A 14585-nucleotide genomic window follows, 5' to 3' on the forward strand; every position below is an offset into this window, starting at 1 on the left:
AAGCATTATTTTTCAGGTGACAATAGTCTTGGCTCTGTTATTTCTAGAAGTATGTAAGAAAATGTATGTGCAAATCTCTGTGTGTAAAGAGGGAAAGATTTCTACTTCAAAATGAATGGAACAAGTTTGTTAGAAATGAACTTCATATTCCCATCTTAAATGCATATTTAGGTTCTTGCACATACATTTGGCTAGGATTTGTGCTGTATGTCTCATCTGATTTTGTATGAGCAGCCAAAGATACCACACTGTTGCAGGCTGTGTGGAAAGCAACACTTGCATGTAAGTCATGAGTCTAGAGAAGTTTGGAAAAATTGCTGTTAGAGATTTGGCTTCTCAAATAGGCAGATTACTGTTCAGAGCTTTAAGACTCGTTGGAAATCTTTTATTTGTTAAAGAGACCATCTATTAAGGACATCCACATGGGTGGATTTGAGTGATTGAAGCATCATGACAACAATTTCTTTCCTTTTGGGACTCAGTTTTTTCCTTAATATGCATTCATGCCATAGTTGCAGTGTCAAGATTTCCCTTAACTGCAATTTAACTGGGAGGGGGAACTTGTTCTTCCACTTGAATGATGAGAATATCTAAGTTATGAACATGAGATTCTGGTCAGAATAATGCCCTTTTGCTTTGTAAGGGTAACCAAGTGTATAGTTGTCAAAAACAGGTCATTAGCTTCTTTTTCTCTTGGACCCATTGGGAACTTGTCCAGCTTTCTGGGAAGGACTGGTAGGATTGTGGGGGCTTTTTTGTTAACTGGGAGTGGTTTTCCATCTCTCTTACCACATTCAGCTTGCCTGTTCTGGCCTGCTTTAGAAACTTCAACTGTACTTGTCAGAGGCATTTATAAGCTGCACAGTCCTTGTCAGGTCTTGATGTAATTTCTGAGGTGAATCATCTTTGTCCATTTCTAATATATGAATGGATTTCTTTCCTTTTCTTTTAGAATCAAAGAAATTTATATCAAGCCTTATAATTTCTTCCAAGTAAAACAAACAGATGGTAGGAGGTCCAAATTTCTCTTCTTGTTAGAATAACTAAAAAAAAACCAAGCAAGCTTTTGGGTATTTAATTACCAGTCAAATTACCTTATTTTTCACTTAGACACTTTTTTGAATTATTGAGTATCTTAGGAGCAGCGCTGCTAAGTAACAATGTGAAATTAATAGCACTCATAATGTTTTCCCAGTACAGAGAGGACATCACCCTGTTCAAGTGAGTCCAGAGAAGGGGCACCAAGATGATTAGAGGGATAGAGCACCTCTCCTGTCAGGAAAGGCTGAGAGAATTGCATTTGTTCAACCTGGAAAAGAGAAGGCTTTGGGGTGACTTAACTGCAGCCTTCCAGTTGAAGGAAGCCTGTAAGAAACAACAGAGAAAGATTTTTTGCAAGAGCAGGTAGTGACAGGACAAAGGGGAATGGCTTCAAGCTCAAAGACAGAAGGTTTAGATTAGATGTTAGGAAGAAATCTTTTCTGTGAGAGTAGTGAGGCTCTGGAACAGGTTTCCCAGAGAAACTGTGGACTCCCCATCCCTGGAGGCGCTCAAGACCATCTTTAAGGTCCTTTCTGACACAAGCCATTCTATGATTCTATGAGCATTCCACATCCTAGATGATATTAAGAAGGTAGATTTGATTAGTATCAGTGTAAGTGAAGCAGAGTTTCTGAAATTCAAATATTTATTGAAAATAGAGAATCTGTGCTTTAAACAAATACATAGATGTAAACTTCTTGCAAACTAATAGGTGCTGGACATCTTCCAGAGATGTGTTCAGTCTTTAATAAAATTACTCTTAAAAAAGTGGGAGCTTTTCAGTGGTTTGAATTGGTGATTGTACTGTTTGTTAAGGGCAAACAAAATAAAAGAAATAATTTAAGGTGTTCTCAGGAAAGGAAGTTCTACCTCTAAAATTAAATTCTGCTGCAGCACATAATCTTATTTTACCCTTGTAGGAAGCTGTACTCATATTCTTTGGCCAAAATTTAACTCATATACATTTTTCTTACTGAAGTGATTTGTAATCCATGTGTAAAAGAGTACCTTGTCTAAATGTGGTGTTTCTGTTTTTTAAGCGATTGGAGAAAGCAGGACTTACAATCTCTACTTTATTGTATATTTACCTACAATAGACCTAAAATGCAAACTGTTCTGTGATCCAGTTTATGAGACATGAAGATACTTTTGTTTTGCTTAATCAAGTGGCTGAAATGTTGCCACCAGTATGTCTGGAATGTTATTTTACTTGGTCTATTTCTGCAGTTTTTCTTTGTAGCACTGTATACATGCCACAGCTAGGGGTCATTTACACAAGACTGACCAAAGCAGTATCCTCAAAACTGTGGTTATCCCTCTCATCAGGGGCTTTATAATAAAAGATTTATCATGTTCTGCAGCTTCTGTGCTTACACTTTTTCCCCACCTCTCTCTCCCTTCATTTTCTTAATTGGAATTGCTTTTGGCAAAGATTTAGAGAGCTGCTGGTTTTACTTGCTTTTTTTTTGTTTTATGTGATTTCTCGATTTAATACTTTAACTTCTTGTATTGTTTCTTACAATGCCATCTGATTGAAATATATTAACTTTTTTGGCTGGGTTTTTACTTTTTTTTGGTAAAGAGATAGTTGTTGAGTATATTTTTCTGTCTAAGTGTGTATCATATTTCATGGTCCCAGTTCCAGACATTCAGCTGGTTGCAAGAAAACTGTGAGTGTTTTAACATTTCCAACAGAAGGGTTGGATGGGTGGGGAAGCTTTTTGGAATGCTGACGAATAATATTTGACTCTTGGAAATGTCTTAAGGCCATAGACTCCCCTCCCATGCTTGGAAGGCTAGACTTAAAGACCTCTGGCCTTAAAGGTATGCTTGTATTTTTTTTTATTTTTCCTTTGTAACTGAGAGAAAAGTGAGAAAAGAGTTGAAATACAGATTATGGATACCATAGGTTAATGTAGGAACACTCTGTGAATGGTCTTAGTGGTCCTAATTTGTGTACTTGCTGCTCCCATCCTCATTAACCCCTTGCATGTTAGTCAGGGGGCTTAATTCTGCTACTTTTATTTGCTAGATATACTTAGTTTCAGAAGTTGTGTTGTTTTTGAGATGTTAAGATCTGTAATGTCTATAAGCAGAAATTGCCTTACAGTAGCACATGAGTTGGGAACTGGAGTAACTTGCAGTTGGTGGTATTTTCAAAAGCTGAGTGACAATTCCTAAGTTTCCTCCTGTAATTTCTTACAGTGTTTGAGTACAAAACAGAGTAGATACAGACTAGGTTGTCCCCCTGCTGTTGTGGAAAGCCAATATTTACTGCTTCTTCCTTCTGTGGTTGTAGTAAAATATGTTCTCTTATCTCTGCATTTGCAGAAATGATCAACTCTTATCATTAAAAGGTATCTTCTTTTAACAAACACATGTGCTTTACCATGTATGACACTTTTTACTTTTGGATACTGATTTGTTTTCTTTATTAAATGCGTCTCCTTCATTTATTTCCATCTTTGATAATTTAACTGATAAAACGTGTTGCCAGTATTAACACTGCTCATATTTTATTATCCTGGCTTATATATAAACGTTTCTATTGGAATAAATCAATCTTGTAACATGAAAAATACGAAACTTTGTTTTAAGTTACTTCTTACAATTAACAGCTGTTTGATGGTTGAATAGCATAAAACTGCATGGTGAAATTTTAGTTTGGTTTTCTGCCTACCAACAGTAAAGTACAACTTAATTCCTACAAATAAGGCATAACCTAGCAAGCATACACTAATAAGAAAGTAACAGGTTAATGAAGCCTACCTGAAGGGACCCCACAAGAAAGATGGAGAGAAACTATTTACAGAGTGTGTAGTGACAGGATGTAGAGTGGTTTCAGGTTTGCTAATTTCTATTTTCCGGTCACGGAACTAATTAGTGTAGTGTAGTGGTTTGAGGGCCCACTAGAATTACTTACTCTGTTTCTGCTGTGAGATAGGATTAGGAGAAAAGCAAAGCAGGCTCAGACTTTAAAGGGTATAAAGAAAGGTTTCTTAACAAAACGACAAGAGAGAGAAAAAAATTAATAAGATCTGGAATAAAACATTCAAAACACTTCTTCCTCCCCCACAACTTTTCTTCCTCTTTCCACTGATAATGTATAAAGGCAAAACTTGGAACTTGCATCAGTATACCACCTTCAAAATATTCTTTTTTCAGTACTTTAAGAAAGAGAAGTTTCTTTTGGTCTGCCATGAAAACTTCCTTATAAGAAAAACAATTTCCTTGTGGCTTTTAATTCTCACAAAAGGAGCCATCTGGCAGTCTGCATTTTGTGAAGTCCCTCATATTATACAGCCTTTCCAAAGATGAGCAGTTCAAAAGCAAAGGTTCTCTTTATCTATTTTTAAAATCATCTTCATCTTTAAGAACAAAGATTCTCTCTTTTTTTTTTCCTAGGGGCAGATTTTCATCTTCATCTCATCTCTTTCTCTCAAGCTTGTCATAAGATCACAGCTACTTCCATATTTACTTAGTCCACTACAAATGCCTTTGCTCATATTTGCAATCTTGAACACTCCCGTCTCCTCAATGCATATTTCCCATGATTTAAAGGGATATTAGTCCATTATCATGGTTTTTCAAAAGAATTTTGGCCTAAGACTAGGCATTTTCTCATTCTCCTTCCAAGATTCAACTCTTCCTTCACTGACTTTGATAACTTCATATTGTCTCTCTACATGTCTCCATTCTGTCCTTTTCTCTCGCTTACGAGATTAGTGTTTTGCAAGTTTCATCTGTGCGAGGAAAGAGTTAACATTCTCGCCCCAGCCTGATGATGGTTTTTTCCCGGGCAGTGGCCGAAGGTGGTAAATCCAGGCCATGCCGAGGCCACGGCAGGATCCCGGGGTGCTCCGCATGGCTGCAGAGCTGCCCCTGCGGGGAGAAGCGGCTCGGATCGCAGCAGCGGAGAGACATGCCCCACCCTTCCTACGGCTGGCAGACGCTGGTTCTGGAGCAGGAAGGGCTCAGCGGCGGGATGGTACCAGCTGCTGCGCCCGATCCGGCCAGGACGACGCCTTCTTGCCTCCCTTCCCCGTGCCGGGAAAGGTCTGGGGGCCCGGCGGGCTTCCCGGAAAAGGGCTTGGCTCCCACAGCAAGGAGGGCGCCAGGCCGGCTTGTTACCTCTTCCCAGGCGGAAGAAAAGAGAGCTTCCCGAGATTTTTCCCGATTTTTAACCTAATAATCCAGAGGCATATCCAGCTCTTTAATTAGTTCCACAGGTTGTCAATCTTCAAACCTAGTCACTGACTGGTTTTGCCATGGCTTTTCTTCAATGCAAAATCCGCACACTGGACAAGGGGGAATGGCGTCAAACTCAAAGGGAGTAGGTTTAGATCAGATACTAGGAGAAAGTTCTCCCTTGTGAGGATGGTGAGACACTGGCACAGGTTTCACAAGGAAGCCATGGATGTCTCATCCCTTAAGTGTTCAAGGCCAGTTTGGGTGGGTCTCTGAGCAACCACGACTAATGAAAGGTGTCCCTGTTCACTGCAGGAGAGTTGAAATTAGGGGGTCTTCAAGGTCCTATCCAATCCAGGCCATTCTTTGGTTCTCTTACTATTATGTCCATGTAACAGGTCAGTAATTGATTCTGTCACTCATTTCTCTTGTGCAGCCCACACATCATCTTTCTGTCACAAAGTGTACTGCCAGGAGGAAGCCATCTCTGTGGAACACGTCTGTGCCATGAAATTGCTCATGCTTGGTTTGGACTGGCCATTGGTGCTCGTGACTGGACAGAAGAGTGGATAAGTGAAGGGTTTGCCACTTTTTTAGAAGATATATTTTGGGCTAGGGCACAACAGGTAAGGTGATGACATGTTGCTTCAAAATTAACGTGGAAACCAAGATTATATGTGAATTAGATATCAATTAAACTTCCTGTGCTGTGAAGTAACGTATTTTAAAATGCTATTGGAATTTGCATGCTTATTTGATTAAAAAACCCACAGTGATCCACAATTAATACAAATCTTTACAGGGGTATAGGTCAGTGCAAATGAGAATAGAAACATCTGTTTGTCAGTGATTACCTTCTCATAAATTTTCTTGTTGTATTCCTGAAACTGGAAAAATCAGCAGTCTTACTGCATATTGTAATATTCCAGGTACCTAATTAAAATTGTTTGGTTTTGTCCAATTGATAATCAAGAAGTGTACCTCAAAGCAAAATGGAAGATAATTTTAAATAGGGCACACTGGCACTTAGAATTTTTTTTCTTTTCTACTGCCCACCAAGTTACTGTCCTACCAGAGACTTAGAAATCACTACCTGCCTTAAGGTGAAAAGTTCATAAAGTGCATGTAAGCTAGTGAAGTGCTTTTCTGATGCAATTCTTACTTTTGTAGTATCTCTACTTGTTACTTCAAGCATTTCATGTGTTAGTCCATTCTTCCTGTGCCTTTGTTAGGTTCTACCCCTTCAGTGTGCGGATTTCCACCTGAGGAAAAGCATGGTAAAACTGAGAACTGACGTGATACACTCTTCTGAACCTCCATTTTATTAAGTATCTGCTGTACTTATAGCACCAAATGAAACAGAGTGCCTTATTATGTACCATATTTCTTGAAAAAGAGAGAAAGACTGTCCGAATACTTGGCTTTTGGTTCTAAAACTCATTTGTGCCCTCACACTGAGCAGCACTACAATGCTGTGAGCTGTTCACATTAATTCTTTGCTTTTGTTAGTCACTTAAATGCATGTTGATTGTAGTAGACATCTTCCTCGGAGCTGAGTGTAAATGAGAAAACAAGAGAACAGTGTGATTAGTTCCCTTGTTAATGTGTAAGGCATACCTTTTGAACATTACTGAGTAGTTTTGATGCAATGCAATCATAGAATTTAAGGATTGTGAGTGTATTCCATAGTGCCTGAGAATAATTTCAGTTATGACTGAATGTAATGCAGGGTAATATTAGCTGCTTTTCCTTTCCCCAATTCCCCATCTATTCTTATAACAGAGAAACATAATTATGTTCAAAATCATCATTTTTCACCTGGCAACCTGGAATTTATTTCATATGTAGGAATCTTAATATTATGTAAATAAACGGGAAAACAAAACAGGGAGCTTTCATGAGTATGGCAGAAGTAGTAGAAAAGACGAAGGAACCGAGGACACAATGTAGCTCTTTGCTCTCAATTTGGGAAGAGTAAGGATGCAACCAAAACCTCTGTGCCAGATATCTCTACTGTATATTCAGTTCATTTCTTGCCATTTGCTAAAAGGAAAACAACATGCCTATCTCTGTCCTCAGTCAGAGCTATTTTACTGATATTGATTTGATATGCACAGTGAGGCTTTTGTTTTCCTGAGTGCTGTTACTATCTCTCATAGCAGAAACTGTTATTTTTTTATCATGGATATTGGTACTGTTTCCTGCCTGTTCTGCGCATTAAAGAGAAACAAACCAAGTTTCTTGTACTGCAAATTATTATTGTCTGTTGGGAAACAGCAATCAGTGATCTGTGTTTTTGTTTACTAAGCAGCTGTCACATGATGAAATAAAAGGGCAGCAGGAATTGAAAGCTTTACTTCGCTGGCGTAGACTCAGAGATGAGGTGCAAAACTCTGAAGAAGAGCTGCAGGTTTTAAGGTAACAGTATGACAGCATCATTATTTCTTTTATGTGTTCATTCTCTCCTATTTTCCACATTTTCTCCCTTCAAAAGAGATACATCCAAATCATCTAATTAAATCCACTGCATTTCCTTATTTCCTTCTAATAAAAATAGAAAATTCAAATTAAACCGATGAGGTAATACATCTTGACTCTAATGCAGGTGCTTCTCCCTTTGTTATAGAAAGCTTTTAGAAACCATGGGATTTAGTTTTATATGAAATGTCTCTTAGCAGTTTACAAGAGCTTCTATTCAGGGCAAAAATAAAAGACCATTTCCTGGAAAAGTTCCCTGTTGGAAGCCATAACAGTCATTCTCTGTGGTTGAAGACAAGCACATAGATTAGTATGATATCTAACTGCCAAGCTGAATGAAGCTTTAAAAACAAGGGAGAAGTGTAATATATAAGCTATATAAGCCTACTTTCTCTGTGTGTATATATATATATACACACAGAGAAATATAAGCTATATAAAGGCTGATATTTATATTTAAAATAGATTCTTGGTCTTTAAGTATCAGATGCTAAACTCAAGGATCCTTTGTAGATAGCTAAAGAGTCTTTCTTTGCCAGTGATTAATAATCTGGGTTGTTCTGATTTGGTGTGTCAGGAATTTTCCGCAGTCTTTGATCTTGAGTGTTGGTCTAATTTCAAGATCCACTCTACAGCTTGTCTCCTCACGGTCTTCGACCAAGAAGTTTACTAATCCTAGTTCAGGTTAGCCATGATTTCTGACCAAATCATTGAAGTACAGGGACAGGTTTCAAACAATTATGTAGTCTGTTCTCCTGTTCTGAAATAAAGGCAGTACACACAGACCATCCTAAGTGGGTTCTTACTAACATGTTCTTAGAAAGTTCAATAAAAAAGTTTTCATTAGAGACACAAACTGTATTATTGTCTCAATAAGACAGTGTTAGCAGTTAGGAGTTGCTTCCTAATGCACAGCTGAAATACTGTTTATTTCAAACAATGTAGGTTTCATTTCTTTCTTTCACAGAGTGGAAGTGAAGAATGAATTGATAGCCATGTTCTAGATTCTCAACTTTTAAATGTTTTTTGGAAGACTGTTGCCATTTCATTCACTTAAGGTCGGCCCTTCTTCTTGTGCTTGCTCAGTAGAAGCTAAACGGTTCTACTATATTTGGACACTATAGAGTGTTCACCAACGTAGAAATTCCTAAGGCCTCATGTAATCCTAAGCTTATCACCGTCTGCATAACTGTAGTTTTCCACTGATCTGTTTTACTTTATGTTTATTGATTAATCGTGTAAGCAGAGTTTATTGTTTATTGATCTGTCTGTGTAAACATAGTCAGTGCAGTTTTCAGATGTGTAATTTGATGATAGTTGTAAATGCAAAAGCAAGCTTAATCACTAGTTGTTACACAGCTACTACCAACACAATTACCAATTTACTTGCTGAGGTTTTTGTTTAATTTTTTTTTAAATACTGGTTCTTGGGATATGGTGCTTATCATATTCGAAGATATGGATACATGGGTAAGTGTTTCCCATTTTCAACAATATGAAGTCACATTTGTTGTCTTTTTTGTGACTTACATAGCTGTTACTTTAAATCAAATGTTACATGGTGTTAATTTCCAAAATAATTTTTCTAAGGGCCATGATCCTTTGTAGTTTGAAACTCAGGAAGAATTGATTTATTTTCAAAATGAAACTTAACCTTTCTATTGACTTGCATATTTATTAGATGTAATAATAAGGTGAGGTTTTTTTACTTTTTGGATAGTAGTATTCCTAATGCTATACAAAATAATGAAAAATTAATTTCTCATTTGGAAAATGTGCCTCCAATAAACACTTCAGGCCAGCAACATGATGCCACTTTGTGATTCTGGCCATTTCTTCTTATCTGATATCTCTAGTTCCTTGTGATTGCATTTAAGGACTTTGTTCTGATTTCAGTCAGATATAGATGTTTGCTACTGTTTTTGTGGCATGGACATGAGTAAGTTCTCTTTTTGCATATTTACTGTTTGTGGTTTTTGGGTTTTTGTGGGTTTTTTTGGGTTTTGTTTTTTTGGTTTTTGTTTGTTTGTTTGTTTTTTTGTTTTGTTTTGTTTTGTTTTGTTTTGTTTCTTTTTTTTCTTTTATTTTCTTCATCCTTCTGAAAATATGTCCTTGTGCTTTCCAAAAATGGCATATAAGAGAAAAAAATCTCAGTCCTGACCCTTGGTCTGGGTTGTGATTCTGTACTGAGGCTTGGGCTGGTTCAAACTAGATTTTTTATACAGGATATTAAAAGTAAATTATAACTGTTTATTACTTCTTGCCTATCCTTTCAGGAAGAGAAAGTCAAGCAACTTAGTCTTCCCAAGCATGAGCTCTTTCTTCTATTACTTTTTTGTCTCTGCTCATGGTATTATTATCTTTGCTTTCTCCTGACAGCTGGAAAAATCTGCCCCAAATTTACCAGTTATGAATTTTTGATCCATCAAATGAATACCTATTTAGACTGGGTGAAAGCCACTCAGCAAACTGATGATCAGCTTGATGTTTCTTCTTATTATGGGTACCTGATATTGTGTTATAGTAAGTAGCATGTCATAAGCTACCTGCAAAAAAAGAGGTTAGGTAAGAAAGAAATTGGAAGTGTCTTTTCAACAGGCAGCACCAGCGAATCTTTAATATTGAAGAAGGAGTTTGTGGCACTCTTATACTCATACAGGATGAGACTTTCAACAGAACTGTGCCTATTTTCTTACAGAATTTGAAACAAACCTGCAGGGATAAAAGTAACTGTGGAAAATGTCTTATTTTGCGGGAAAATGGCACTCATTTTGCAGGTGACCATGCACACCAGCACTCTCATCCAGCATTCTCATCTCTTACGTTAGGAAAGTCAAGACCATTCTGTTCTGCAGAATAAAGCTGCCTCTTATAGCTGAACTGCAGCTTGTGGTTATTTATTAAGGCAAGCCAGTGCTGGTATCCAACTCTAAATTAGTCTCTTAGTTCCACTTATGTCAAGTCTATTCTGCCCTGAAGCAATGCTTCTGACTGCTCTGTAGGTATTTGAAGAGTTTTATTCTATCTGATAGGAAATGTGCTTTCAGATGGTCTCTTACAGTCATAAGTTTTCATGACCACCTGGCACATCAGAGCATTTAACTACCAAGGACATCTCAGTGCATTCCGCTTTTATGACACTGCTGTACACCACAACAACACAAAGACTTCAACTTCAGAAGGCTGAAAATGGCTCCTTTATTTTAGGGATGTGTCTCCCTTATATACTATTCTACACAGACTAGTTTGATTGGTGAAACAAAGACAACCTCTCCAATCACATTGATCAGACCAGAGGGCCATTGAGAAGAAGTCCCTCCTAGGGAAAGAATGTAAACAAATTTGCAGTTACAAAAACATGTCTCTTGTTTACAGAAAATTCCCTGGGAAAGGAATTTCAGAAAACCAAAGCATCTCAGTCACGAACCAGGGCTACATTTTTACTAGTGCTATGTAGTCATCTGCCCAGCAAACAGAAAGCAGCATCTTCCTCTTCCTTCAGAAATTTGCCAGTATCTAAAATGTGCCAGATAGCATCTTGAATATTTTGAGACTGCTCACTTTTAGCATTATGCTCGACTTTTTCTTCTAAGTGAGATGCAGCTTTTGTAGGTCAGTGTAACAAAATTTCAGTCACTGTACTTTCAATGTCCTGTAAATACTGTTAGCATTGCTTTTAAATAGTGTTCTGAAGTACTGAAAGTAGAGAACAAGGGTTGCATTTTAAAAAATTATACTCCTTTACAGACATTTTCAAGAATAAATATATATACAGCCTTTGCAGAAGAATATGTGTTTGTTTTCTGTATGGAATTAATTATTCACTACCATTATCCAGATGCAATACTGCTTTCTAGTCTGTCCTAGGATCTATACAGGCACGAAGTCAGAGGAAGAAGGAAGTATGGTTGCCTAGTTTAGAATAATTGTGATTATGAGACAAATTTCAATTTAGTGTGGATTCTGTAGCCTGTGTTCAAGCTCCAATTTTCAAAGTCAATAGACTGGGATATTTGTTAAGAGAGAAATGAAGCAGTGTTTGCTTTTTATGTGTGCAGAAAATGATGAAAAGTTGTGTATGGAAGGTCAGCAGGTCTTCCTTCCAGGAGACTGATCCCAAAGGGAAAAAGCTGGATTTCTGCTTTCCTACAGTGGGTCTACAATGTTTACACAGTCTGAAAGAACTGGATTTGCCACAGAATAAGAAAACAGTTACTGGTATCTTTTTTTCAATGTTGAGGGAAAATCTTATGGGAAAGGTATTTATGAATGGTAACATATGGAAGAGGACTGTTAAAAAACACAGTGTAAAATTCAATTTTTTTTCTTTCTATTTTATTTCAAACTGTTACATTTTATGAAAATTATGTGTATAATGGATTTCACGTGCACAGGCCCTAATAATAATATCTAACCCAACTCCCCTTGCCCCGCCATTTAGCACTCTGGACAAAACTGTAACAACAAACTGTGACACAGATATAAAAAACGAAGAATATTTTCTCAAGGGATACACAGATATGGAAAAAAAGGGTTAGATATGATCACAAGGGTTAGCTCCTGAAGTCACTCCTTCATGAGTGGTGCAGTTTGAAGAATCTTGCATTGCTGTGGCCCATATTTCCCCTGTTCGGTAGAAATGAATGTGAAAGACATTTGAAGGCCATTTCAAAATCCACATTTAGAATTGGAGTGGTTGTTTTAGTCACAGGGTTAGGCTCCCAAGACAGGCATCTGTTCTCAGACTACTGTTAGTTGGGATGTTTTCTGAACGGACGAAAAATTCTAGATGATCTTTTGTACTATGCCTGTGAAGGCCCTTCTAACAAATGAAGAAAAAATTTTGCATAGCTTCTCTTTAGTTTCTCTGTGCTCTTTAAAGCCTAGAAGGGCTCCACACTTAACTGTGGTAGATCTGTGGCGTACCAAATGCTGTATTACATTTTAAATCAGGCACTGAATAGTATTTTTTTCTAGACATTATTATCCGTAAACCTCAGAACTGTCTTCCTCTTTTGAAATTTGAACTACTTTTCTTCCAACCCAAATGGAAAAATGAAAATTGGAACACTTTCTGTAGAGTCTATTGCATACAGATAAAAGAGGTTATTCTTGCAAGGACAGTCATGTAAGCTGTTAAGCCAAAATTCAGGTAAATAAAGGAGAAAACTCTAGTTGACCACAGTCATTTCATTATCTTCCCCTCCACTTCCCCTTCCCCTTAAAGTGTTCTTTTTGTTTATTTGTTTCTCTTTGTTTGAAATGTATCTGCACTGGAGATGACTTGCAGCCTGGTGTCATGCTGGCTGTAAGACTACATGAACCTACTGATGAATTTTATTTAGAAAAAAATTCACTTGTTTGACTGTCTGAGTCAATATGTAAATTTATGGTGAAGAAGAAGACCCAACTAGTCACAGGTGTTTAAAATTACTATGCCACACAATGCTTTCAGCTATCAGAACCTGTAATATATGACTTATTTCTTTGCATACTTATCCAAAACTTTAATTAGTGTGTTTCCATTTTAGGCCCAAAAAGGAGAGCACAGGAGAATTGAGTGAGTCTGGAGCCTCTGTTGTCAAATATGGTCTTAAAGCAGAAAAAATCTTCATGCAGGTTCACTATTTGAAGGTGAGTATTGTCAACTGATTTTTATTGAGATTGCTTTATGAATATCATAAAGACTTTGGTCTTCTAGATATCAGAAAATTCGTATCTTCTGCCTTAATTTTTCGCAGGGTTATTTTCTTTTACGATCTCTGGCACGGACAATAGGAGAGGTCTCATACCTTGCATCTTTACGGAAATTTGTCATTAAGTTCCATGGGCAGCTCATTCTTTCTCAGGTATTGTGCTTGGGCTTGTTCCTCACCTTTTGGAAAATCAAACAGCCCAAACTTTTGGATTGGGTACCTGAATCATCACTCCTGGTTGTGATGTAAGGGGAGAGGCAACTGCAATTTGGTTATGTAGGTAAAATTCCTACCTGCTAGAGGGAGAACATTTTTTTTCACAATGTTCTTGAATCATACTCTGCTAGGATCCAATAATATAAACAATGAGAGATTTTTTTTAACATGATACTTCAAGAGGCCAATTATCATAAGTACTGATGTTCTCAAAGATAGGGTCATTTACCTGTAATCTTTTAGCTTGTGGTTTTTGGTTGTGATCAGTCAAGTCTTTTCACTGATTCCTCTCTGTTTCTGAAAGAGAAGAAATTTTGCTTCTGAATTTGTTTTCTTTCTCTCTGCATACTGTCTTGTTCAATTCTTCTAATTTCACCATATTTCTTATAAGGACAAAAGACAACTAGGGTTATAAGTAGGAATTTACCTTCTGCTTGATCTTTCTGCAAAAGTCATGTAACTACTGGCTCTAGTTTTGTTTTGATTTAGAAAATTGCATAGCTCTCTGAGCCCAAAGTTCTAGGAATCCTGTCACTGGTGATGAATCCAGCTTGCAAAAATAGCAGTACAGCTTCTTGCTTCAGTAATACTGTGAAAGCACGCATTCATGGGCGTGTCCGTGAACCAGGTCACTGGAGTCACTGTGGTAAAAAACAGGCCTGGAACAAAACCCACAACGGATATTTAGCATTGCTAGAAGAGCAGTGTGATGACAGTGAAGGGCAAGAGAAGAGAAAGAGTATGAGTGACTTTCTGAAACCAGTGACTTCCTTTGCTGAAGTCTGTCTTACGGTTGAAATCTTTGAGGATATTCAGGACATTGATACATGTCTCCTTGAAACACTGAGTAAGGGCCTCTGATTTTGTGTAACCAAAGTCTAGCCCTTCCTCTTTCTTCCAGCCGCAGTGATTTTTTGCTTGTGTGCACACTGTTTTGAATCGCACTCTTATGGGGTGAGATATATG

General features: G+C 37.5%; 1 protein-coding gene across 3 annotated transcripts in view; it reads left to right on the plus strand.

Annotated features, from left to right (window-relative positions):
- AOPEP (aminopeptidase O (putative)) overlaps positions 1-14585 on the plus strand; it is a 186609-nt gene that overhangs the window by 59485 nt on the left and 112539 nt on the right. For 2 of the 3 annotated variants that reach the window (XM_066338814.1, XM_066338815.1), the window contains exons 5-8: positions 5666-5855; positions 7538-7647; positions 13239-13341; positions 13449-13556. In XM_066338814.1, the coding sequence (XP_066194911.1) occupies positions 5666-5855; positions 7538-7647; positions 13239-13341; positions 13449-13556 (511 nt within the window). The remainder of the gene's footprint in view (positions 1-5665; positions 5856-7537; positions 7648-13238; positions 13342-13448; positions 13557-14585) is intronic. The other variant, XM_066338816.1, reaches the window with a different exon arrangement.

The sequence above is a fragment of the Sylvia atricapilla genome, chromosome Z, assembly GCF_009819655.1.
Source record: "Sylvia atricapilla isolate bSylAtr1 chromosome Z, bSylAtr1.pri, whole genome shotgun sequence".
Taxonomy (NCBI): Eukaryota; Metazoa; Chordata; class Aves; order Passeriformes; family Sylviidae; genus Sylvia; species Sylvia atricapilla.